The sequence below is a fragment of the Camponotus vicinus genome, unplaced genomic scaffold (assembly GCF_025532165.1).
Source record: "Camponotus vicinus isolate PSW18456_S1 unplaced genomic scaffold, iyCamVici1.0 SCAF_3, whole genome shotgun sequence".
Lineage (NCBI taxonomy): Eukaryota > Metazoa > Arthropoda > Insecta > Hymenoptera > Formicidae > Camponotus > Camponotus vicinus.
This window is the reverse complement of record NW_028141967.1, coordinates 23,919,468-23,943,704: the sequence shown is the minus strand read 5'-3', so window position 1 is coordinate 23,943,704 and position 24,237 is coordinate 23,919,468. Positions and strand designations below refer to the sequence as shown.

Here is a 24,237-nt window from a genome sequence, read left to right as displayed (position 1 = left end):
AATAGAGCATATTAGAAATCTTAAAATAATTTAATTTTATCAAATATAATTTACATTTTGTATTCTAACGCCTGAATCATATAAACTACTTATCTAAAACCTACTGATTCGCATAATGTGGGACACATGATTTATGTACACAGGATCATAAAACTGTTTGTTAAGAAAATATATCTCTGTTGATATGCATGTGATTGACCTATTGACAAGGAAAATTCCAATAAGAACTGATTATTATACATATGACACACTATTGAATAGCTATTATTACAACACATATTTATATAAGTGAAATCCTATCGTTTATTATACATATAAAATAAACGATAGGATTTCACTTATATAAATACGTGTTGTAATAATAACTATTCAATAGTTGTCATGTGTAATAATTAATTATTAATTTCTTTTTAAATAATTATCGTTAATGTTCGACGAAAATAATTTAATCATTCTACTTAGAAATCGTTGATTTCAGGAAAGGCTATAGACAAAGAAGACGACAAATAATAATACGAATGTAATTTAATTACTATCATTAGTCATTATTTGTCATCGAATAAATTCGTTCGAAAGGGAAAATTGATTTATAGTTTTCCAACATCGAGATTTACATTCTCGATATACATTTCAACAATTCTATTATTAATTCAATATATGTTATTTCGCAACAAAACAATAGAATAAAACGAAGTAACAAACGGAAACACGCCAATTTCGGATGTTCTAAATAGGTATACGTATATAATAACTGTCATATATACACACAGAGGGTAACACACTTGAGAATTACATCATGATTACACGTTCTTGGCTGACACGATTCTAAATTTCTCACACGAGCTATTATTTCAATCGTAGCCGACATACTCGATTCTTTTGCAGCTGAATGCAGTGAATCGTCGTGAATTCGCCGGTTACTCGCGTCTCTTTCCGCCTCCTCTCGGCCCGAAGCTCACAAAAGGGAAACCATGGGAATCCCGCCTAATTATATTATTCATTAATTAACTGGGATCGCGCGGGGTACGGTGGTTAACCAACTGTCTTAATGATGTGAACGATGAATTATCGCGATTTATTCCCCTCTTGCACGACGATCTTGCCACAAGATCCAAAAAGATGTGCGACTCGGCTGTTTTTTTTTTCTCTTTGAAAACGGCATTTACTTAGCGCCGCGTCAAGTAGCAGCAAAGTAGTAAAGTAAAACGGATAACACACCTGTGCGGTTGTTTGATTTCACGACATTTGGTTAACGGGCTTCAAATTATACGGTTCCCCGTTGAAGAGATGGAAATACCTGAGTTACCTTGGACGAGTCGCGAGGAATATATTTGTTATTACGTGATCGATGCATGTATTTTACACGTGATTTCTGACATTATTTTTTTTCATTGAACCTATATATATATATATAAAGATTATGTAGTAAGACGCTTTAATTAATTGGGAGGACTGCGAGATTTTTTTCACTTTAATCAAAATTTGAATCTTCTTCTGCGTCCATATTTTTTTTCTTATCGTTTATCTGTCATGTCGATATATAAATTAAATTAAAATTCCATTCAAGAATTTTAAGAAATATACTTGGCATTAAGCCATGCATTTTTTTGTAGTAAGATGCTTTAATTAATTGTGGGAGGCTTACAAGATTTTTTTCACTTTAATCGAAACGCGATTTGAATCCATCTTCTGCGTCCATATTTTTTTGCTTATCGTTTATCTGTCATGTCGATATATAAATTAAATTAAAGTTCCATTCAGGAATTTTAAGAAATATACTTGGCATTAAGCCATGCATTTTTTTGTAGTAAGATGCTTTAATTAATTGTGGGAGGATTGCGAGATTTTTTCACTTTAATCAAAACGCGATTTGAATCCATCTTCTGCGTCCGCATTTTTTTTTTTATCGTTTATCTATTATGTCGATATATTAAATTAAATTAAAGTTCCATTCAGGAATTTTAAGAAATATACTTGACATTAAACCATGCATTTTTTTTCTAATTACAACTGAAAAAACTTTGACATTCTTATTGAGGAAAAGTTGATTATAAATTGATTATAGGTTGTATATGGAACACGTTCGTAAATTTGTACGATCACCTGTATACACGATTTTTTTATGATATTATTTTTTTTCATTGAACCTATGTATAGACTATGTAGTAGGATATTTTAATTAATTGTGAGAGGACTGCGAGTTTTTTTTTCACTTTAATCGAAACGCGATTTGAATCCATCTTCTGCGTCCGCATTTTTTTTCTTATCGTTTATCTGCCATGTCGATATATAAATTAAATTAAAGTTTCATTCAAGAATTTTAAGAAATTTACTTGGCATTAAGCCGCGCATTTTTTTTCTAATTACAACTGAAAAAACTTTGACATTCTTATTGAGGAAAAGTTGATTATAAATTGATTATGGATGTGGATTATGGATTGATTATGATTGTATTATGGAACACCTTCGTAAATTTGTACGATCACCTATATACGCGATTTTTTTATGACATTATTTTCTTTCATTGAACCTATACATGTAGATTATATAGTAAGATACTTTAATTATAATTGTGAAAGGAATACGAGATTTTTTCACTTTAATCAATACGTGACTTGGAACTTCTGCGTCTGCGTTTTTTTCTTATCGTTTTCTGTCATATCTCGATGTATAAGCGTCAAAAATGAAGTTCCATCCAAGAACTTTAAGAAATCTACTTATTGTTAGCATTAAGCTTGTACATTTTTTTCCTAATTACAACTGAAAAAACTTTCAACATTCTTATTGAGGAAAAGTTGATTGTAAGTGGACTATAAGTTATACGAAACACGTTTGTAAATTTGTACGACCACCTGTATACGCGTATGAATATCTCGTATAAACAGCTTTCGTCTAAATATATCATCGACTTTTATTCTCCGCGATTGTTTTCTGTAAATGTTCTCTCCTTTGCACATCGATTTTCCATCGGACGACAAACTTATTAATAGCAATTGTGTTCGTGGATACTCGCGTATATATTTCATGAGCGTATATTTTTATCGCGGGAAGAGCAGTTACACGACAGACTTGTTTGCGACCAGGAAATGGATTTCGACAGCGTTTTTAACGACATCTCGTAAAACGAGATGTCGATAAACACGCTGCTCTCAGCGTGCAGCGTGTTACGAGGTTACGCCACAAAATTTTATACGTACGTCACATACGAATTTCGAAGCGAGGTATAGTAGTGACACTCGGTAATGAAAAAATACAAACGGTACTTTTTTTACAATCCTCACCGGAAATACCATCCATTCGAGATAGATGCGAGAAACGGAGGAGATCGGGCGAAGAAAGATCGAATCTTACATAGTAAAAAATTGTACGTCCATATGTTAAAATTTTCTTGTGTTACCACGTTTTGATTAGTACTTGAATGTAAAATTAACATACAATTGATATGTTATTATTTTTATAACGTTTTCATGTGTTACATTTATGTCAACTTTGTAACTTAACACTTTGTACATGTCTCTTAGAAATGGAATATTATTTTGAGTATTTTTAACATAATCATTTTAAACAATCAACATGTCTCAAAGTCAGTTTGACATTCTAAGAAAAGTTAAAGTAAATCTTCAAATAATCTTGAATTTTGACATACAAAATAATCAAATTTACTAAAATCAAATGTTTCTATTATAAATAATTTAAGTTAAAATAATTACTATTATATGTTAATGTCCTACAATAATTCTTATGAGTTATTGTAACTATTTTTTCAAACTTAATAATTTTTAATTAATTTGTATGTTATATTCAACAATAACAATAACAAAAATAAATGTAAAATATTGTGTCACTTATTTAACATTTTTAGTTTGTCAATAAGTAACATACGACGAATGAGTTATTTTAACTTAAAATTTAGAGTGGATTTTCTGGGACATGTGAAAAATGTTAAAATTAACATTTTATTTTTTACTGTGTAATAATTTTCTGAGATATAGCTCTTCCCAGATATTGAAATTTATTCTTCAATTTGTACTTTCTCTCTTTCTATGTCTATATTGAAACTTTGATTAATTTACGATGCCGCTTCGTAGATTGACTCAATCTGCAATTCATTCATTCTACAACTTTAACGCAACGCCTCTCGCGCAAAGAGATTCGTTAAGATAAATTCCTTTCTCTTCGCGCTCGCGTAAGTTTACCGCCTGGTCTTACAATCGGGATATTAATGTTAAAGATTAATTACTTTTTTTTTACACGGATTAAGCGCCGCGAAAAGAGCGCAATATGGAAGGTGCGCGTATCGAATTTAGTTTCGAAGCACGCTCCATAAAACAAGGAAGAGGGTCTGCGAGCGAAAGTACAATGCGATGTTCGTCGAAGAAGATGTAATTTAATAACGTTTCGTCACGGATGACCGATCACTTTCTAGCCGCCTTAATACAGAAAGTATTGTACATTAATGACCGAACGCGAAGGCAAACTTTTTTACGTCTTCCTTCGCTCTTGAAACGTTTTCTCATCTCGCTGAAAAATTTCGACTTTCGAAACGAAATAGTAGAAAGCAGTTTGCTCCGAATTTTTCTATCGGGAGGATATACGCGCGTAATACACGTTACATAGCGTACATTACATAGGTTTTTCTCTCGAGGCGAGAAATACCGAACGCGTCGCGTAGATCCCCTCCGGGGGGCGCAAAATGTTACACACGCGAAACGATGTTAATTATCCGGAACGCAAAACAGGTATCGGCGCACTCGTTACGTTCGAAACTTTCACTCCACGCGCTACTTGAACGATATTATCTTCTCTTTTTTTTCTTAAATGCGCGTAAGCAACCATAGCGAGCGTACACAGAAAAAAAATAAGTGTCAAATCAAGACTTATATACTTAAGCTAACGCGTTCATTGTTTCGTATATACGCAACAATTTATAATCTTCTTAGAAGAATTTAATAATTTTAAATTTCAACAATATTATAGTCTTATTTTAATATTGTAATTGTCAGCTCAAGAATATATAATTATTTAATTCTACTTTAAGAAAATTATAATCTTTGATTTAAAAATGTTATTTTCTATCTAACATTGTTTCTTTTCCATTTGAGAAAATTAAATCTTAAATCGTAAGAATATATTTTTCTCGATTGAACTATATAAAATGGCTTCATTCAAGTAAGCAATTATTCAAGCAATTATATTTTTCTTTAATTAACGCAATATAATCTCATTTCAAGATTTCCATGTTAAAACTAAAATATGTTTTTAAAACAAGAATGTCCTTTTTTTCTGTGTAAGTTGCGTGTGCAAGTCCTTTTTTATTCTTGTGCCGCATGGAATGCACATTCCGATAATTTTCCGAAAGGATAGGAGGACAAGCGAGTCTTTCTCATCGTCTTGTTGCGCAATAATAATTTTAGTACACAGAAAAAAATGTATTAAATCAAAACATATACTTAAATTAACGCGCTCATTGTTTCGTATATACGCAACAATTTATAATCTTCTTAGAAGAATTTAATAATTTTAAATTTCAACAATATTATAGTCTTATTTTAATATTGTAATTGTCAGCTCAAGAATATATAATTATTTAATTCTACTTTAAGAAAATTATAATCTTTGATTTAAAAATGTTATTTTCTATCTAACATTGTTTCTTTTCCATTCGAGAAAATTAAATCTTAAATCATAAGAATATATTTTTCTCGATTGAACTATATAAAATGGCTTCATTCAAGTAAGCAATTATTCAAGCAATTATATTTTTCTTTAATTAACGCAATATAATCTCATTTCAAGATTTCCATGTTAAAACTAAAATATGTTTTTAAAACAAGAATGTCCTTTTTTTCTGTGTAAGTTGCGTGTGCAAGTCCTTTTTTATTCTTGTGCCGCATGGAATGCACATTCCGATAATTTTCCGAAAGGATAGGAGGACAAGCGAGTCTTTCTCATCGTCAGTCTTGTTGCGCAATAATAATTTTAGTGCATGATGGGTATCGTAAAGCAATTCTAGCGAGACATGCGGTTTTGTAAGCGAATTGTGAGAAAGAAAAATAGTTGCTTCGAATCTTTTATTGTAACTTTGTTATAAGAAACTTAAAATCCCACGTCGATTAATTATCTGCTTGATAGGAATGATTTTATCCTTTCGTATTTTTTAGCGTATTTTAAGCGTATTATCTATCAACCATCGTTATTAACGTTTTAAATTATGAGACACGCGATCATTAAATTTATCAGTTCATCACGTTTGTCTGGAGCGCAACATTTTAAGCTTCTAAAATTGAAATATGTTGGAATCTTTCGATCGGTCGATTATATATAAATCTAACGGGTCGTGTAGATCGTAATAGATTATTTAAAACGGGCTCGAAGGAATTTTTTCCTAATCCAGTCGAACGTCATAGGCTCGGAATGGCCGACAACGTACGCAAAGTGATAAGCCGGGGAATGAATTCTCGATATAAAAATGTCACTTAACTCGCCACGAAGCCGGACTAGTTCCCTATCGCTCGATTCGATCTCGATCTAAAGCGCGTCACGGTAGAGCGCACGCAAAACTCGCACGTTCGGTCTTCAGTCTCGTGTATCCCGACGCTTCATCCGCGGTTTTGCGTACGTACGTACGTGCGTGCATGTGCACGACATTCCTCCGTACGCCCTGATAGGGATCCGGCTCGACGGACAGTTGGACCTCGGCCGGAGAAGGTCGTCGCTGACAAACACGTGCGCTTTCCTGCGCGATTTTCGCACGCCTGACGTCAATCGCGCGCTTACGCAATCGCGAAATCCCCGATAACCTGGCCGAATTCGTCGTTTGCGGTTCGCCTCGCACGCGATCGCATCTTCTTCACGCATAATTTCACCGCGAATTGCGTGTCCAGAGTCGTGTCACAATTTCTCCCTCAAACCTCCAACGATATCTCGAAGATAAGAGTGGTACGTAAACGTTACGTTTCTGTTTATCTTAAGAATTTATCTTCGGGTGAAGTAAAGCGTGCATCGCGCACGTGCATGTATGTGGCTCACGGTGAGACTTAACCCGGTAACAGGCGAGCTTTCATGATCCCAGCCCTGCTCGCGTGCGACCTCAATCGCTATCAGCGCGTACAGACCATCATTCCGATGTCTGTCGTCTATGGCGGACACTCGTCCCGAATTCAATTCAGTGTCAGCGACATCGGAAAATCTCTCATTGGGTATTCCGCGTTGGAGATCGGAGACTACGCGCGACCGCAATTCGTAACTCGTCAACACGAACGTTGCTGGAATCTTATGTTGACGATCAAAGCTGAAGCTACGATTCGATAAAATAGAAAAATCAAAGATATACGAAAAAGTGAGAATTAATATTATATCAGGTGTTTCTTAATAAGTGCGTAAAAATTTTAGGAGATGATTCTTTGTCGAAAATTAAGGGGGGTTTTTCATATAAACATATACTCTTACATCCCTCTCTGTAGAGTTACACTTCTCCAAAAATGGGAGTAAAAATTAGGTTTTTATTTTTTTTTCAATTTGGAACAAGTTAAAGAAATGAAATTAGGTGGATATTTTCTACTGGTAAAAAGGTTATTTATTAATATTTTTTTTAGCCTCCCTATTGTTATAAGGGGATGAAACTAGCAACCCCTATTCAATTTTTTTATTAGAACTTTTTAATGGGCCGGAATATGAGTATCTAAAAATATGCATTAAAAAGTTTGATTTATTTAGAAACTTTTTTATTTCTTTTATTTGTTTCATAAAATCAGTAGTTTTCAAGAAAAAAAAATAAAATACGTTATCGTGCACAGCACGATGCTAAATAGCATAGGTTTCGAATTACGAGAAGTTAAATTTTAAAATAAAAATAAAATTAAAGTAAATGTTGGGAAAATTGGAACAAAAACAAAATTATAATAAAAACCTAAAAACCTAATTTTTATCCCCATTTTTGGAGGAGTGTAACTCCACAGGGAGGGATGTAGGAGTATATATTTATATGAAAAATCCCCCTTAATTTTCGACAAAGAATTATCTCCTAAAATTGTTCGCACTTATTAGAAAACACAATGTATACTTTGTAGTCCTTAATTGGAGCGCGTTCGAAAGAATTTCCGGAAAGCCCTGGGAGAGAAAGAGATATTTTTGCAGATTGAAATATACGGAAGGTTCCCCGATCCCTTTTCTCAAATCTCACGAAAGGGAGATAAAATAGTTCGAAATGCAACTCTCGTTGGTCTCCAGATGCGCAGGGAAGACCAAGGACGGAGACCAAGGATCGTCCGACACACAGGAAGAGAAGCGATTAGAAGAAGGAGCGGTTAAACCGGAAAGTCGAGCGCGACTGAAGGGGGTCGCTTGAGCAAAACTGCTATTCTCGTATTGTGGACGAGATAGGCGGCTGGATTCTGTGATCGACCGTGCGATTAATCGCAGCCCGCCGGATAATCGTCCACGCATGTATCCCACTTCCGGTTCTCTCGCTGCGTATGCAAAAGCAATCGGGAATATTCCCGGGGATAGCACTATGCATCTCTCTCTTTCTCTCTCTCTCTTTCTCTCTCTCTCTTTCTCTGCGTATGCATGTGTGTCGGGGAATAATACAATGGGTACTTGACACAGTATCAGGTTTCGCGTTTAAGCGAGATTTAGTGTTATCGCGAACGCGATCGGGTTAACCGCAACCCCCTTCCCTTCCTCTAGTTTCATTGACCCCAGTGAACCGATGTAGGACCTGAAGAATAGCAAAGATATTAAAACCGACACGTCGATCTATTTTTAGATTCTAATTCTTATGAAAGTTAAGAATAAAGATTTATGTCCATGCATATTTATTAGAAATTACACATCTTATTACAGATCATATGTTAATGCATTGATTAATGATGTCACTTTTTTTTATATAATCTTTTTTTTTTAAACGGACGAAAAAGATTAAAAATTGAGAAAATACTTTATTACAAAATTGAAGCCACAAATGTCATTCAATTAATATGATAAAAAGAGAAAGTTTAGAGATATCTATGAATATGTAAAATTATCTAATATTACACATGCTGATTTCAATGTCTTCCTTTTATCTTTTCCTCATTTGTCATCACTTGATGACATCGAGAATCTATGAAATTAATAGAGAAATAATGTGAAATTTCTGAAATAAAAATGCATACGATTTTCCGTGGACATTTTCTCTAAGAGAATAGCAAAGATATTAAAACCGATACGTCGATCTATTTTTAGACTCTAATTCTTATGAAAGTTAAGAATAAAGATTTATGTCCATGCATATTTATTAGAAATTACACATCTTATTACAGATCATATGTTAATGCAATATTGATTAACGATGTCAATCTTTTTTTTATATAATCTTTTTTTTTTCACAAATGTGATTCAATTATTATTTCAACTATTATTCGAAAATTTCGCTGGTTAGATCTCTTACGCCAGATCTCTCTTCAGAGAAGAAAAGAGAGAGAGAGAGAGAGAGCGGGAGCTCGTTGTCTGTCTCTTTTCTCTCTCCTTCCACCTCGGAGGGTTCCCTCGGAGGATGGCGCGGAGGGAAGGGTTAACCAGTAATCGACCTTGGAGCTCCGTCCTTTACGCGTACGCGCTGCGCGTGTGTCGTGCGTCTTATTTCATATGCACGCGTATATGTACCCATATACATGCACGCGTGTCTAGCGATATGTACGCACCCGTACACCACCTCCGAATGCACGTGAATGTACGTTGTACATTCGCCAGCCCCGATAGCGTACGCGCTCTAACGCACACGCGCACGCACACGCGCACGCACACGCACATACGCACACGTAGGACACGACGAGCGCAATGCCGAGGGCGTAGTTACACGGCTATTCCAGCGAGGAATGCTCGGCATGTCGCTCTCGTCAAATGGCCAGAAAATAAAAGGACTACCTCGCCCGCGGCCTTGATAGAGAACGCTCCTAGTGGGCTCTCTCTTTGGTCCGCGAGTTTACCATTCAAAAGTCATCTTGGGAAATTAACTGTGCCGATGATCGTGGAAGCGGTCCGAGTCGTGAGTATGAGAAACGCGAGATTTGTATTCGTGTATGTTTCTCTCCTCCCCTCTTGTCTCGTGTATCGTGATATATAGGATATGGTAAAGTAAATTTGGCAATATTTCAAGCTAATCTTTTCTCTTACAGATGTGTCTTGCAGGAGATATAATTTTGCTTTTACTCGCGTGCTAATATGTTGAGTACTTTCTTTCATTTCGCATAAAACGAAATCACTCATCATCGCATAAAAATTACTAGCATACTTCTCATTTATAAAAATGTTTAAATTAATGGAAAATATGCAGATTAATACTGGAAAATATGAAGAAAATGCTCTTTCAAGCTAGTCTTTTCTCTTGTAGACATGTAAAAAAATGATTTTACTCTGACTTGCGTGCTAACATGTTGAATATTTCCTTTCATTTCGTATAAAATGAAACCATTCACCATCGCATAAAAACAACTAACATGTTTACATTTGTAAAAACGCTTAAATTAACAGAATATGCAGAATATTAGAAAATATGAAGAAAATGTTAATTGTAAGATATTTACAAAAAGAATGAATGTTATAAAAAATTAATTATGCACCGAATGGAATAAAAAAAGGCACACTGTACGTATGCTATCTTTCAGCAATTTCTACTCTGTTGGTTCATGTAATTTAAAGTGACTGATGATTATCATTAAATTTTCTCTCTTCTCTCTTTCTTTCACTAAAATAATTTATTTAAAGAAATTTGTAGTTTTATAAAAAATTTATACGTAAAGAGATAAATATTTTAACTAAATTTTCTAAAATCATTGAAGAATATATTTTTTTAAATTAATATAAAGAAGCAAGAGTTCCCATTTTCATGTAAAATTTCTCAATCACGAGTGCGTATAAAGTATGATACTTATGATACCAGAAGAAAGAGGGGAGCAAGAGAGAATTCCAATTCAGATTATGTATTTTTTTAATAATAAAATGCACCGTTCACAGTTGGCCAAGTGACATTTGGTTTTTATTTCGCTATAAAGCGCCAATAAAGAATTCTCCTCGTAAAATTCACGATATCGTCGGCCCCAAACTGAGCCATCAAGGTAACGTTATGCCGAACCGATCCTCGAACATTTTTTATCGCTTTGTCCGAGTCTTTAAATTACGGGTTTTAGGCTTCTGCGCACGCTTCTTAATGCATTATTAGGCTCGAGTCTCAAGAACATCCGTTCACCGAATTCTATCGCTAAACACGCTATAGACATTATATATCGTATAATCATAATATAATTTTTTTTATACTTTAATCGTGCATATTAGAAAAATTTCTCGATAAAAGACAACGATAAAGTCTTGGTAGAGATCACGAAAGACCCAAATAGAATTAAGAACGTCAAATTACATATGCAAACAGATAAGCGGAGAAGTGCATATACGTATAACTGATAAGGAACGAATATTAAGATAGCAAGACGTCGCAGAAAGATGTAGCAGCATTTTGCAAAATATTTTAATTATACAAAGATCGTCCAACTGGTTACAACCGTTAGTTTCCATTTCCGAAAAGTAAACAAATAATTTCTTTCGTGACGAAAACTCATATAATTTTATATATTTAAAAATTCATATAATTTTTTATATTTAAAAAAAAGTTATTAATATTTTAGAAAATTAAATTTAAATTTATTAATATTTTAGAAAAACGATGAATGAGAGTTCCCATTAGACTCGAGAGGAAACACCATGAGAGATAATGACGTTGCATGATTTCGGAGAACAATCATATGCGAAAATTCGTCCGTGTTCCAGGGAGTCGTATGAATAATTCGCATCGGGTCGTCCGTGGTCGATAAAACGCATGCAGATCCCAGAATCCCCCAGGTACGCGATAACAATACCTAGGAAGCGGGAGCGAGTTACGACTCGGTAGTCACGGGGCGGAGAATGTTTTACGAGCATCCGGGGCACGTCACGCTTTATACGTACGCGTCACACTTTACCTCAAATTGCATTCAACGTATACAGTAATGTATGTATGTATGTGTGTATCGATTCCCCCATCGAATGACAAATCTCCGTTCGATAAATCCGCATTGTTTTCTCACTGTGTTTTAAGATGATACCTCGGCTCTTGGAAACAATAATTGAGATTTAATTGATTTTTTCTCTGTCTGTTTCTCTTTAATTCTACCTTTAAATATACACAGTAAAAAATAAAATGTTAATATTATTTTTCACATATCCCAGAAAGTCCACTCTAAATTTTAAGTTAAGATAATTATCTCATTCGCATGTTATTTATTGATAAACTAAAAATGTTAAATAATTGACACAATACTTTACATTTATTTTTGTGACTTTAAGTGTAATGTAAAAATAGCATACAAATTAATTAAAAATTACATGAAAAAATAGTTGCAATAACTCGTAAGAAATGTTGTAGGACATTAACATATAATAGTAATTATTTTAACTTAAATTATTTGTAATAGAAACATTTGATTTTAGTAAATTTGATTATTTTGTATGTCAAAGTTCAAGATTATTTGAAGATTTACTTTAACTTTTCTTAGAATGTTAAACTGACTTTGAGACATGTTGATTGTTTAAAATAATTATGTTAAAAATACTCAAAATAATATTCCATTTCTAAGAGACATGTACAAAGTATTAAGTTATGAAGTTGACATAAATGAAAACATTATAAAAATAATAAACATATAAGTTGTATGTTAATTTTACTAAAGTTTATTAAAGTATTAATCAAAACGTGGTAACACAAGAAAATTTTAACATATGGACAATTTTTTACTGCGTATGTATAGTTTATCAATAATAAAATTAAGAGAAAGGTGATAATTTTTAATATTGCTTTACTTTTTTTTATATATAATAGAATTAATTTTTTCTTGATTGAAGTACACCGATATAATGTACTTGTAATTCGATATTTACGCGACCATACAGTGCTTTTGCTTGTGAAACAATAATTGAACGAAGACTCACCTGCTGTCTGGATATAATTTTGCGCGAGTACGTTACCACTTTACACCTTCGTGCGCGTAATGGCGCAATTACTATAAAAGTACGAGTTTTAAGGTGAAATGCGGTTGCCGCAGGCGTTTTGTTTTTGTCGTTTGTTGCGAGACATGCTCGACAATATTTTGCAACTGAATTACTTATAATAAGAAAGGAAACGTTCGCCGCGAGCTGCGAATGCAACTCTGATTCAAATAATGCAATTGCATTGATTTTCAATGACAGTCACGACAATCTGTTGTTGAGTAAGAAATGCATAACAAATAAATTAAAAATTTTATTATTAAATTTTATAATAAAATTTTCTTTTATAAATTCTTTTACAAATTTCTTTTATAAATTTTATAATAAAATTTTCCTTTATAAATTTATATAAAGAAAGTTATGATTAAAGATTCATCAAATTAGTAGAAATAAAGACATGTTTAATTTTGCATTCATTCAGTCGTGCAACACAGACTTCTTTTCTCGTCAATAATTCCTGGTTCAAGTCCGTACCAGTGAAATCGACATAGCTCAGAGTCTCGTGTACAATCGCGTGCATTAATGTGTCCGGTGCGTTTGTAAAAATATCTTGCGACACGCGAGTCACGGATTCTTTACGAGCACGAAGCAATTATAATCACGTGAACGAAAAGATTCATTTCTTGAGTTTTAAAAATAACCTTGACCTCCCTCTCCGAATACAGGGGGACAGCTGATCCCTCGTTGCAATTATTACATCAGGAATAAAGCAGACCAATTTTTTTATTAATTTGCAAACAGCAAATAAAATTTTCAAAACGTTTCATCAAATTTTTTCCATCGAATACGAGTCGTATACAGGACACTAATTTATCTCGCTAAAAGCACAAAAATAAAAAAGTAATATTTTGTTCCCAATATCGCATCTGACATGTTTGCAATAATGGACCAAAATCGCCTTGATACACGCGAGGGAACCGCGCGACGCTAACAGCTGGTCTCGCCGCTCCAGAAGATTTACAATCCTATACTCGCGGAGGCTAGGCTAGGCTCGCAACGAGGTAAAGTCGAGCTGCCAGCGCGGCGGCCGCGGTCAGGAACGGATCGGCAGCCCACGAAAGTGGAACGATAAATCTATGCCCGGATAACTGGACGTTTAGCTCCCACATTCCTCGAGTCTTTAACAACCGCGAATTTTCCGCGATATTTATTGCGCAACGCGCAGTAGAGGAGCTTCATAGAGACGCTTTCTGCCTCAAGTTAGCAGACGAAATTCAAATTAAAAAAATTCTATCTGTCAGAACAGCATGAAATATCATTAGATTAAATTGACTTTCTAGTATCATGAATTTTATTAAGTTATATATATATTTTTTTCCCTAGAGAGAAAAGTTTATTAAAATTAAAGGATTTAATTTAATTTATTAAAATAAAATTTATTGAAAATAATTTTAATAAATTTATTTTTCATATTTTTCTATTAATGGCAGCAACATTTTTTATATTCTAATACTCTTGATGCTTAAAAACTAAAAAAATTTGCAATTTTTTTACCGTAAATTTATAATAAACATGCAAGAGATATTTCAATTTAAATGTTTATAAAAAAATAAAAAAAAATAAATTTATTATAAACTCAAAGTAAATTTATATTAAACATGCAAGAGATATTTCAATTTAAATGTTTATAAAAACGCATCTTTCTTTCTTTACATATATTATATAAATAAACAATAATAAATATCCGAAAGTATTCCTAAATTTTCCATCACTTGGAAGTCATCTGATCGCTTCGCACTCTTGATTGCGAATTTAATTAGCGTCTGCTCGTGCGTGGGTTTAATTCACGAAAAGTGAAAAGAGGAGGAGAGGCGTAGCCTTTGGAGAGAAGCTAAGAAGGCGATGGCACACATATTTTGCATCGGAGAAAGTCGTACGCGCTTACTTCCCCTCCCATGCTTTTTTTTCTTTCTTCACCTTCTCGTCGCTGTCCTCGTAATCAGCCATTATGCATACTTATGCAGATACGTATAATCATTACGTGCATTAACATCTTGCATAACGCACCGCGGTTTAATTAAATACACGGATCTATCGAAGTCGTGTGAAATCAAAAGATTGTTTCGTTCAATACATTTCTCCATTTGTTTCTTCGTAAGGAGGAAATATCTTAAAATATATGTGAATTTATTATAATTTATATACATTTTATATAATTTATATAATTATCATATATAAATATATATTTTTTTTAAATATAAATATTTTAAATATATGTAATACATAATTATGTAATTATAATGTTAATTTATGCACATAATTATATCATTATAATTTCCTTATAAATATTGATATGTCTATTAACGTAACAATTATTACAATTAAAATAAATTATTTAAATTTTTTTTGTCACATCTTGATTAGATCGATTATTACGCGTTATTAATATGTGATTTTTATAGATAGTATTTTTAAGTTTTTAAGTCATTCTATTTCGCAAATTTATATGTAACAATATTCTTACATATTTACTGGCCGACAAACAGCTGGTGTTTTCTTGAATACTATGGCAACGAATCGATCGCAATTTGCAATCCCGTTTATGCGCCAAATTGCATATTTATTACATGAAACAGAAGTGAAGAGTTGTAGAATGCATAAAATGAATTTAGAATCGCATACTGAATACGCTATTTTAATGTTTGAAAATATTTTACGCTTGGAAGCACTATTAGTGTATAACATAAAACTTCCTATCCAAACTATCTTTCGAGTATACTTGTAAATAGATTTGAAATTTTAAGTTACCGACATGATGCATAATACACGATACTTTTTTCATAATTTTAAAAAACATTATGTATTAAATTTTCAATAAAAAAAATGGACTCAATATTGAAGAAGATGAAATAATTCAAATCAAGTGAAAAACCATATATAATATAAATTATTATTTAGAAATGTGTGATCTTCATCGTCAATACATTCTACATAAGATATGTTAATTATACATAAAATAATCTTTCGCGTAGATTTATACATAAGCCTTACATAGAAGTATAATTAGATCAGTGTTTTATAACTCCATATGTGTGAACACATCAATATATATATGTATATATTGCTTCGTCCATAATAATTTTCTCATCTAATTATGAAAATTATATATTTTCTTGGATTAATTTAATATATGCGCAATACTCTCCATAATGTTTATAATAATAAGATTAGATCCTATCCGTTATTTAAATAGAAATATTACGGATTCTATGCGGGTCAGATAAACGGTATTGCCTTTCGCGAATATTCCGTTCACGGCGTTTTTACTAAGGAAAAAAATATAAACGAATTACCGCTTGCAACGGTATTGACGAAATAATCTCTTTTTATCGATACTACCATAAAAATAATGAGACAATATATTACGTAAAAAAAGTACCGTTTTTCAAAACTAATCTTGCAATTCATCATGATTATTTCAATATTAATTGCGTTTTATTGATGCTATAATTGCTTTTATTATGATTAAATCCAATGATCGATGTATCATGTAAACTGCAACATTTAATATAAGATGTATCCGCGTAAAATCTTTAACAGACAGAACTCTTCTAAGAATTTCTCGAATATATGCGTGGAATGCATTCGGCAATTCCGGTCGCGGATATTTTCCTGGAAGGTAGGAAGATCCATAAAGTCGAAAAAAAATTTGCATAAATACCGTCCGCAAGAGACTCGAATAAATATTTTTGGATGCTCTCGCTTTACGGGAATAAAAAAATATATTATTTTACGAATGTAATAATAACAAATCAACAGAAATATAATTGTCTTGCTTGTTTATCGTATATGTATTGCACGTATCTTTTTCTTCGTCAATATATGAACGAGCGGGAAAGAGAGTAGATGATTGTAAATGCCTTCAAGTCAACATATGCGTATATATCAGTGCCATCGGTATGAAAGGTAGTAAGCTAGACGACGTAGACGGCCTCCTTGTCCTGGAAGTACCGTTGCGATGAGCGATGGTGATGCTGTACACTCTGTACCACTTCGTTCGAACGCATAAATGTAGATCTGGCAAGGCCCTATATTGAACGTCGTGTACTCAGTGGATGAAGAAATAATTATATATCTCGTTTTGGGACGTAAAAAAAGAAGACTGTTGCCGTAAAGCAATATACTAGTTGAAATAAAAGCAGAATGTATTAAGAGAAGCACCTTGCAATAAAATATTCTTTTTAGTGTAAAATAAATTTTAAAGAGAAGAATGGAATGCGTGTAAATACCTCTTTTACTGAGTGATGAAGGAGGTCAGCGAGGTATTTACACAGGAGGTATTTACACAGTTGCCCAAGTGTATCTATATCTAAACATTTTTAAATTATTTGAAATTTTAAATTAAATTTAATTAATTTAATTTTAATATAATTTAATTTTTTAATTTAATTAATGTAATTTAATTTAACTCGAAGTCGATTTTTTTCTTAGCAAAAATACCGAGGAAGTTTTATAGCAAACTCTCATTTTTTCTTTAGATTTCTATTGGAATGAAATTATAACTAGAGAATGTGAATTTGTTATATATTAAATTAATTTCACATTCGCGCATCTTCTTTATGTTTGTGCATTATTATGACCATCACGCGCAGTTTTCTCTATAGCGTTATTAGATCGTATCAGAAACAAGTGTAATGGCGAAGTGAAAAGAAATAGCCTGGATTCAACGGTAATTGTCGTGATTGACATTCATTTAAAATCCATTTGCTTCCCAAGATCTATTGTTTCACTTTTACAATCTCTTCCCTGAACACTTATTTCATTTAAGATCTTTTGACACAGAAACATTTTTTAATTGCTGCAATATCAGAATAACAAATACATACAAACGAGAGAATATCCCACAATTCAGGAATTTAATTTTAACAACAGATTCCCTGACGAGTTTGACAGAAGAATCTTTTAATATGGAAGAATTTTCAATTAAAGTTCTGTTTAAAACGATATAAATTGTTATTATTTCGTGACGAATAACGAAGAAATTATTTATCAGCACGTTGCCGAGATATTATTGAATGCTTTCACGTACAAAGATCACGCAATGACCACTTTCCAATTCTTTACAGACATGCGTTGGTTTCGTGGCCACGCCGAGGCACCGAGACTCTTACGTCTAAGTCCCCTTCGAGCCGATGAAGAAGTCAACGAAGTATCGTATCATTTTCGCGCGAGGTCTCGATGCAGAGGTAAGCATTATTTCAAATGAAGCGGATCTATACAATCTTTGTAGGGAAAATAAAATACCATTAATGTAAAGTATATAAATAATATACAAGATGTTTTTTAATAAGTGCGAAAAATTTTAAGAGATTCTTTATCGAAAATTAAGGGGGGGTTTTTCATATAAACATATACTCCTGCATTCCTCCCTGTGGAGTTACACTCCTCCAAAAATGGAGGTAAAAATTATGTTTTAATTTTTTTCTTAAATTTAGAACAAGTTAAAGAAATGAAATTAAGTGGATATTTTTTACTAGTAAAAAGGTTATTTATTAATATTTTTTTCATCCTCCCGTATTGTTATAAGGGGATGAAACTAGCAATCCCTATTCAATTTTTTATTAAAATTTTTTAATGGGTCGGAATATGATCATCTAAAAATATGCATTAAAAAGTTTGATTTATTTAGAAACTTTTTTATTTCTTTTATTTGTTTCATAAAATCAGTAGTTTTCAAGAAAAAAAATAAAATACGTTATCGTGCACAGCACGATGCTAAATAGCATAGGTTTCGAATTTCGAGAAGTTAAATTTTAAAATAAAAATAAAATTATAGTAAATGTTGGGAAAATTGGAACAAAAACAAAATTGTAGTAAAAACCTAAAAATCTAATTTTTACCTTCATTTTTGAAGGAGGGTAAGTCCACAGGGAGGGATGTAGGAGTATATGTTTATATGAAAAACCACCCTTAATTTTCGACAAAGAATCATCTCCTAAAATTTTTCGAACTTATTAAGAAACACCCTATATAAAGAAAGAGAGAACAATCTTTTGTTTTTGTTCTCATTATCAGACTAATTTTTGCGAAAATCATATCATCTTGCGTGTCACGCATATGCGTTGCGTGTTGTTCCATCACGTATAGCGTGCATAACAATGTTTGAGAAAAAGAGAGGAAGAGGGATGCGAGATTCCATTCTGAATGCAAGGATTACGATTCAACGTTCCGTCGAGGCCCGAGTGACTGGTTGAAAAGCGAGAATAGGAGCAAATTGACACCGCCGGCCTACGCGAATGCACGTTAATATAAAGGATCATTGTCGAGGACGCAATTTGTAGCTTTATGCGTGATTGTATAAGCGTTTCCCATAAGACTGTAATGCAATTGACGGCGACGGCAGTGACAATATGAATCGGTTTGCTTCTAATTATACATACTAACTACTAATTGTCGAGATACATAGAATTAGTAATCGAGATAAAACATATATTTATTTCGCATTTAACCGCAGAACTGTGAGGAATTTCGTATCAATTTGCTTCTATGAATTTTTATATGAGCTAACATGACCGCAGTTCGACGTCAGACATGATTTAAAGGACGACGAAGCATTACTCAAGCGTCCGATCTACTTTTGATTGTATCCGGTTTATGCATTCTAGAAGATAATATGAAGTATAATTTATTCTTTTCCCAAGTCTTTTCCCCTCTCACATATTCGTCAACCGTTTTGCATTTTTCAGTTTTTGAAATTGTGAATAAAAATTAATTTATTATTTTTTTAATCAATTTATAGTATATTTATTTTATTTTTAAGAGTGTTTATTCTTATTTATTAAGAATAAACAAAGATAATTTAAGCATTATAATACGTGTGATGACGAACTAATTTAATAAGCAAATCTCGTCTATTTATCTTGAAGATTGAAGATGGTACATCTAGTCGTGATAGCGGTATTACTAACTGGCATTATCTCGATTGTTGTCGAGACCTCGCTCCGTAAAGTTACAAGTCGTAATACTAGGGGATAAATCGGTAATCAGTGTTGCTTTCGACGCATTTTGTAATGACATGCCAAGCCCGTGTTCTTACATACTTTCCATCGTTTAGTATTACGAATCTTGCGAATTTTTTTAAACAGGGTCGACTTCGATTTCCTCATAATGCAAAAGATTGCGATCAGCATTTTCGCGTCACCGATATGATCGTTAATTTAATGTATTGCATGTGTTTGTTTATTAAAAAAAAAAATACCTTCCCAATTTTTTTAAATATTTTTTAAAACTTTTTGTAGTCGGAAAAAGAGTATGATAATTATCTTGATTAATAAAACTTATCCCCAAAATTGTATAATTTATTGATTTTTGATTGTATTTATATAACTAATATGATAAAATCTTTTGCATTGCAATTTAAGACATATAAAAATAATATTATATTCTTATTTGCTATGTCTATTTATTATCTAAAAGATGCCATGTTATTATTATAATTAACGTTTTTATGATTATCTGAATAATATTCTAAATTAAGTAAATTGCTCATGAGAACATCCTGTTTTACGTATATCCTGTGTAAGACCTCATTAGGATCAATATGACGTCATCTCGCGGAACCCGCACTTTTGTCGGTATCGTCACGAGTAGCACTGAAAGTGGAGATCACTTTCGATTCGGATGTTGTACAGTTCGGATTTCACTTTGAGACAGACCTGCGAAATGAGAATTTACGATCTGCTATCCTACGTTATTCATCCAAAATCTCGTACAGTGTTTTATTTTATAGAATATAAAAATAATTGAAAAATACATACTAGTGTTATAAAAAATAATTTTGTGAAAGAATAATATAATAAAATAAAATGTGTGATTAATTAATTATTTCAAATCAATTTAAATCAATTATTTCATCACAAAAAATAAATAAAAGTTAATAATAATATAGAAATATTTTTTAACTACTAACTTAATTTATATCGCTCGAATAATAAATTTATTGATATCTTCTTACTTTATCTCATGTTGCAGACATGTCGCCGGTGCGATGGGCTCGAAGAAAATCCTCGAGTTCCGAGTCCGAGAGGAACTGTTACAATGTGCAGACCTCCCAAGTGACAACCGAACGGACTTCCAATAAAAAGGGCAAGAAGAGAATACAGGAAGAACGGCGGAGAGTGTGCGAGAAGCGAAATCCCCTGTTGGATCGCGTGAAGAGTACCAGACTGAGCTTCTTCAAAGATCGCGATTCCGATGAGGACGAGAACGATGGTGAGGACGACGAGGAAGCGAGACGAGTTCAGTTCCGTTCCATGTGTGAGCTGAGGCATCGCGATCTGATGAGGAACGAGTTGCGGCGATCGGTCTGCGAGTCCGACCTGAAGGATATCACGGAGGAGGAGAAGAGCCATGCGAAGAGGAGGAGACGCGCCAAGTCGCAGAGCAGGTTACCGTACAAGAAGCAACAGGAGGAGCGGTTCTCCTTTCTGGGCTTTCGTACCTCGACGCCTCGTAAGCAGTCCGAGTGGCCGAGAGAGACGGATTCGATCCGGGAAGATGCAATGCCACACGATTACCGATGGGGGAGAACCAATCAGGATTTCCTCGACGCGAACCGTAGAGCCGATCGAGTCTGTGACCGTACGATGGTGGTCGATACCAGGGAAGAAATACCTAGACATGCCGATGAAACCAACTTCAAGAAAGACGCCACGATAACGGCGTTCGACAGCATTACACCGTCCAGCTGCCTGGCGGCGAAATTTCGCGCGATGCAGGATAAATATTTGAAGAGCTCGACAAACAAGTTGATCGCCAAGATTTATAAAAAGGACTGCAAGGACAAAGAAAGACGAAGATTACGTAGCTTCTCTTACGGTACGTTACCAGGTCTCGAAGAGCTGCGGACGAATCCGCTCTATGAGGATCAGGATCAGGACGATAATGACTCCGGGATTCTGGACAACGATTCCGCTACCAGTTCCCTCCTGGATGACAGATGTAGCAGCGGTGCTTCCGGGCCGCTAAATAACAGCAGTCATAACGATTCTTGTCTAGGATCGCCGCCTCGACTCCCACCCAGAAGACCCTTCTCGTCTGCCGTAGACGTCGATAGGACCGCGCGATTGTTCGCTAGTTTGGATACGTACGACAGGACTAAGGATACCTCCCGGACGAATCTTATTGAGGAGTATTCGAATGTTTGCCAAGCTACGAACGACTCATTGATAGATCAAGCGGCTCGAATCTCCGCAGAAAATAGCACGGATCGGGAGAGGGAAGAGAGAAATGCGGACGAAGATTCTAAACAGAAGAAGCGCACTTCCGGCTTGCAGGTTGTAAGGAGCAAAGCTTACACCACGGAAACGATGGTCGTCAAACTTCCCAAGGAGACGTCCGATCAATGCCTGGGCATTTTCATCGCGAAAACCTCTGAATCCAGTCCGGGTTATCTGGTAGCTCACGTCGTGCCGAATGGACTGGCCGATAAAGAGGGTACTCTGAGGATCGGCGATGAAATTTTGATTGTCAATGGAAAGAGACTACGCGGTTTGAGTATGGCGGAGGCGAGAAAGATCCTGGGTAATGGCAGCGGTCCTGGTGACGTCGATATTGTCATCTCGAGATACTCGGACGTTGATCAGCTAGCGAAGAAGCTGAAAGAAAGTAGCGTAGATTATGAAAACGTCAGCATGGAAGATGGCCACGGAGTAATCATCGAGAGTTCACCTAGCTCGCACTTTAGAAAGCATCAAACTAGATGTCATCGAGACAGGAAGGACGAGTCAAACAGATCAATTTCGTCTGATAAATTTGCGACGAATATGGATAACACGTTCGCACAAAATATATCCAAGTTCTGCACCCTCCCGAGAAGGCCGAGAAATACTGTGTCAACGTTCCTTACGGTGCTTTTCGAGAAAGGGGCCGGGAAAAAGTCCTTGGGATTCACTATAGTTGGCGGAAGAGATAGTCCAAAAGGAAGCATCGGTATATATTTTCTCAATTTTTTAAACATCAACTATTTTCTATTATATGCATGCAACATAATAAATAATATCTTAGTTTTGTCGCACAGATGCATATGCCTAGATGCATATATTTCATATTATCTATATAAAAAGCATCTATATATTTTTCCTTGTGATTTATATCCTTCAATTTGTGCAGGTATCTTCATAAAATCAGTACTACCTGGTGGTCAAGCCGCCGAAGATGGCCGTTTGCGCGCAGGCGACGAAATTTTGGCTGTGAATGGCCAGGTCTGTCACGACTTGACACATCGCGAAGCCGTACAACTCTTTCGCAATATTAAAAGTGGGCCAGTTGCTTTGCACCTATGTAGACGCGTGAAAAATCGTGAATCGCAGTAAGTTCTTCGATATTTAACATTTAATTAAGTAAACGAATGTGTTACTATATTTAATAATTTAATTAATTTAAATTATATATTGATGGGTTTTAACCATGTCAATTTTCAAGCAACAATTAATCTATTGATCTACATAAAATGACATTTGCATAAAAGAAAATGAAGACTGAAAGAAATCTGTTTCCATGTCGCTTCTAACATTTTCTATTTTTGTTTTAGAATGCCGAAAGCCAAGTCATGTGCAGATCTTTTGCTAATAGACACGTAGGAGAGTAATGATACGATGTTTCATCATAGACTCGATTGACATCAATTTAAAAGTAAACAGGCAGCATTTTAAAAGTAAAATGTAAAATACATATCGTGTATATATTGTACATTTTCGGAATTCGCTAGAAATAAAACAATTATTTAATTAAGAATAATCTGGATACGGTACCTTTTCGATGGTACTACCCAAGTATTGTATATCCTCTCTTTATTGTCCTCTACGATTAAAAAGATGTGTATAATGGATTCTGTGTGTATTGCGATATAACATTATTTATATAAAATCTTATTGTAAGAATGTGGTATAATATATAATTATAACAATACTACACAGTATTATATAATAATAATAATACTATTATAATGATAAGACTTATTAATCTATTAGGCAGTCGCGCGGAATAAATTATATGAAAGAGAAAAAACGCCATAAGTCATAGATTTCTTTTGATAGACTAGAATCCTAAATCGCCGTTTTTCTCCTGAACGATATAATAGATTTTAAATCTAAAATCTAAAGAGCACTTCCGGTGGGCAGCTTCTTTTTTACCGATCCACGATCTTAATACGGCGCACTTTTCAGTGTATTCCTAGGATAT

The 24,237-nt window shown here is 33.9% G+C and overlaps 2 protein-coding genes across 5 annotated transcripts in view; one reads left to right on the top strand and one right to left on the bottom strand.

Moving 5' to 3' along the window:
- Positions 1 to 24,036, top strand: part of LOC145967812 (uncharacterized) — a 26,617-nt gene extending 2,581 nt beyond the window's left edge. The window contains exons 2-6 of one of the 3 annotated variants that reach the window (XM_083092788.1): positions 11,692 to 11,874; positions 18,123 to 18,242; positions 21,028 to 22,986; positions 23,167 to 23,365; positions 23,588 to 24,036. In XM_083092788.1, the coding sequence (XP_082948914.1) occupies positions 18,125 to 18,242; positions 21,028 to 22,986; positions 23,167 to 23,365; positions 23,588 to 23,636 (2,325 nt within the window). In that variant the 5' untranslated portion in view covers positions 11,692 to 11,874; positions 18,123 to 18,124 and the 3' untranslated portion in view covers positions 23,637 to 24,036. The remainder of the gene's footprint in view (positions 1 to 11,691; positions 11,875 to 18,122; positions 18,243 to 21,027; positions 22,987 to 23,166; positions 23,366 to 23,587) is intronic. The other 2 variants (XM_083092787.1, XM_083092786.1) reach the window with 2 other exon arrangements.
- LOC145967811 (uncharacterized) overlaps positions 23,436 to 24,237 on the bottom strand; it is a 34,372-nt gene continuing 33,570 nt past the window's right edge. For both annotated transcript variants that reach the window (XM_083092784.1, XM_083092785.1), the window contains one exon: positions 23,436 to 24,237. In XM_083092784.1, coding sequence (XP_082948910.1) covers positions 24,201 to 24,237 — 37 coding nt within the window. In that variant the 3' untranslated portion in view covers positions 23,436 to 24,200.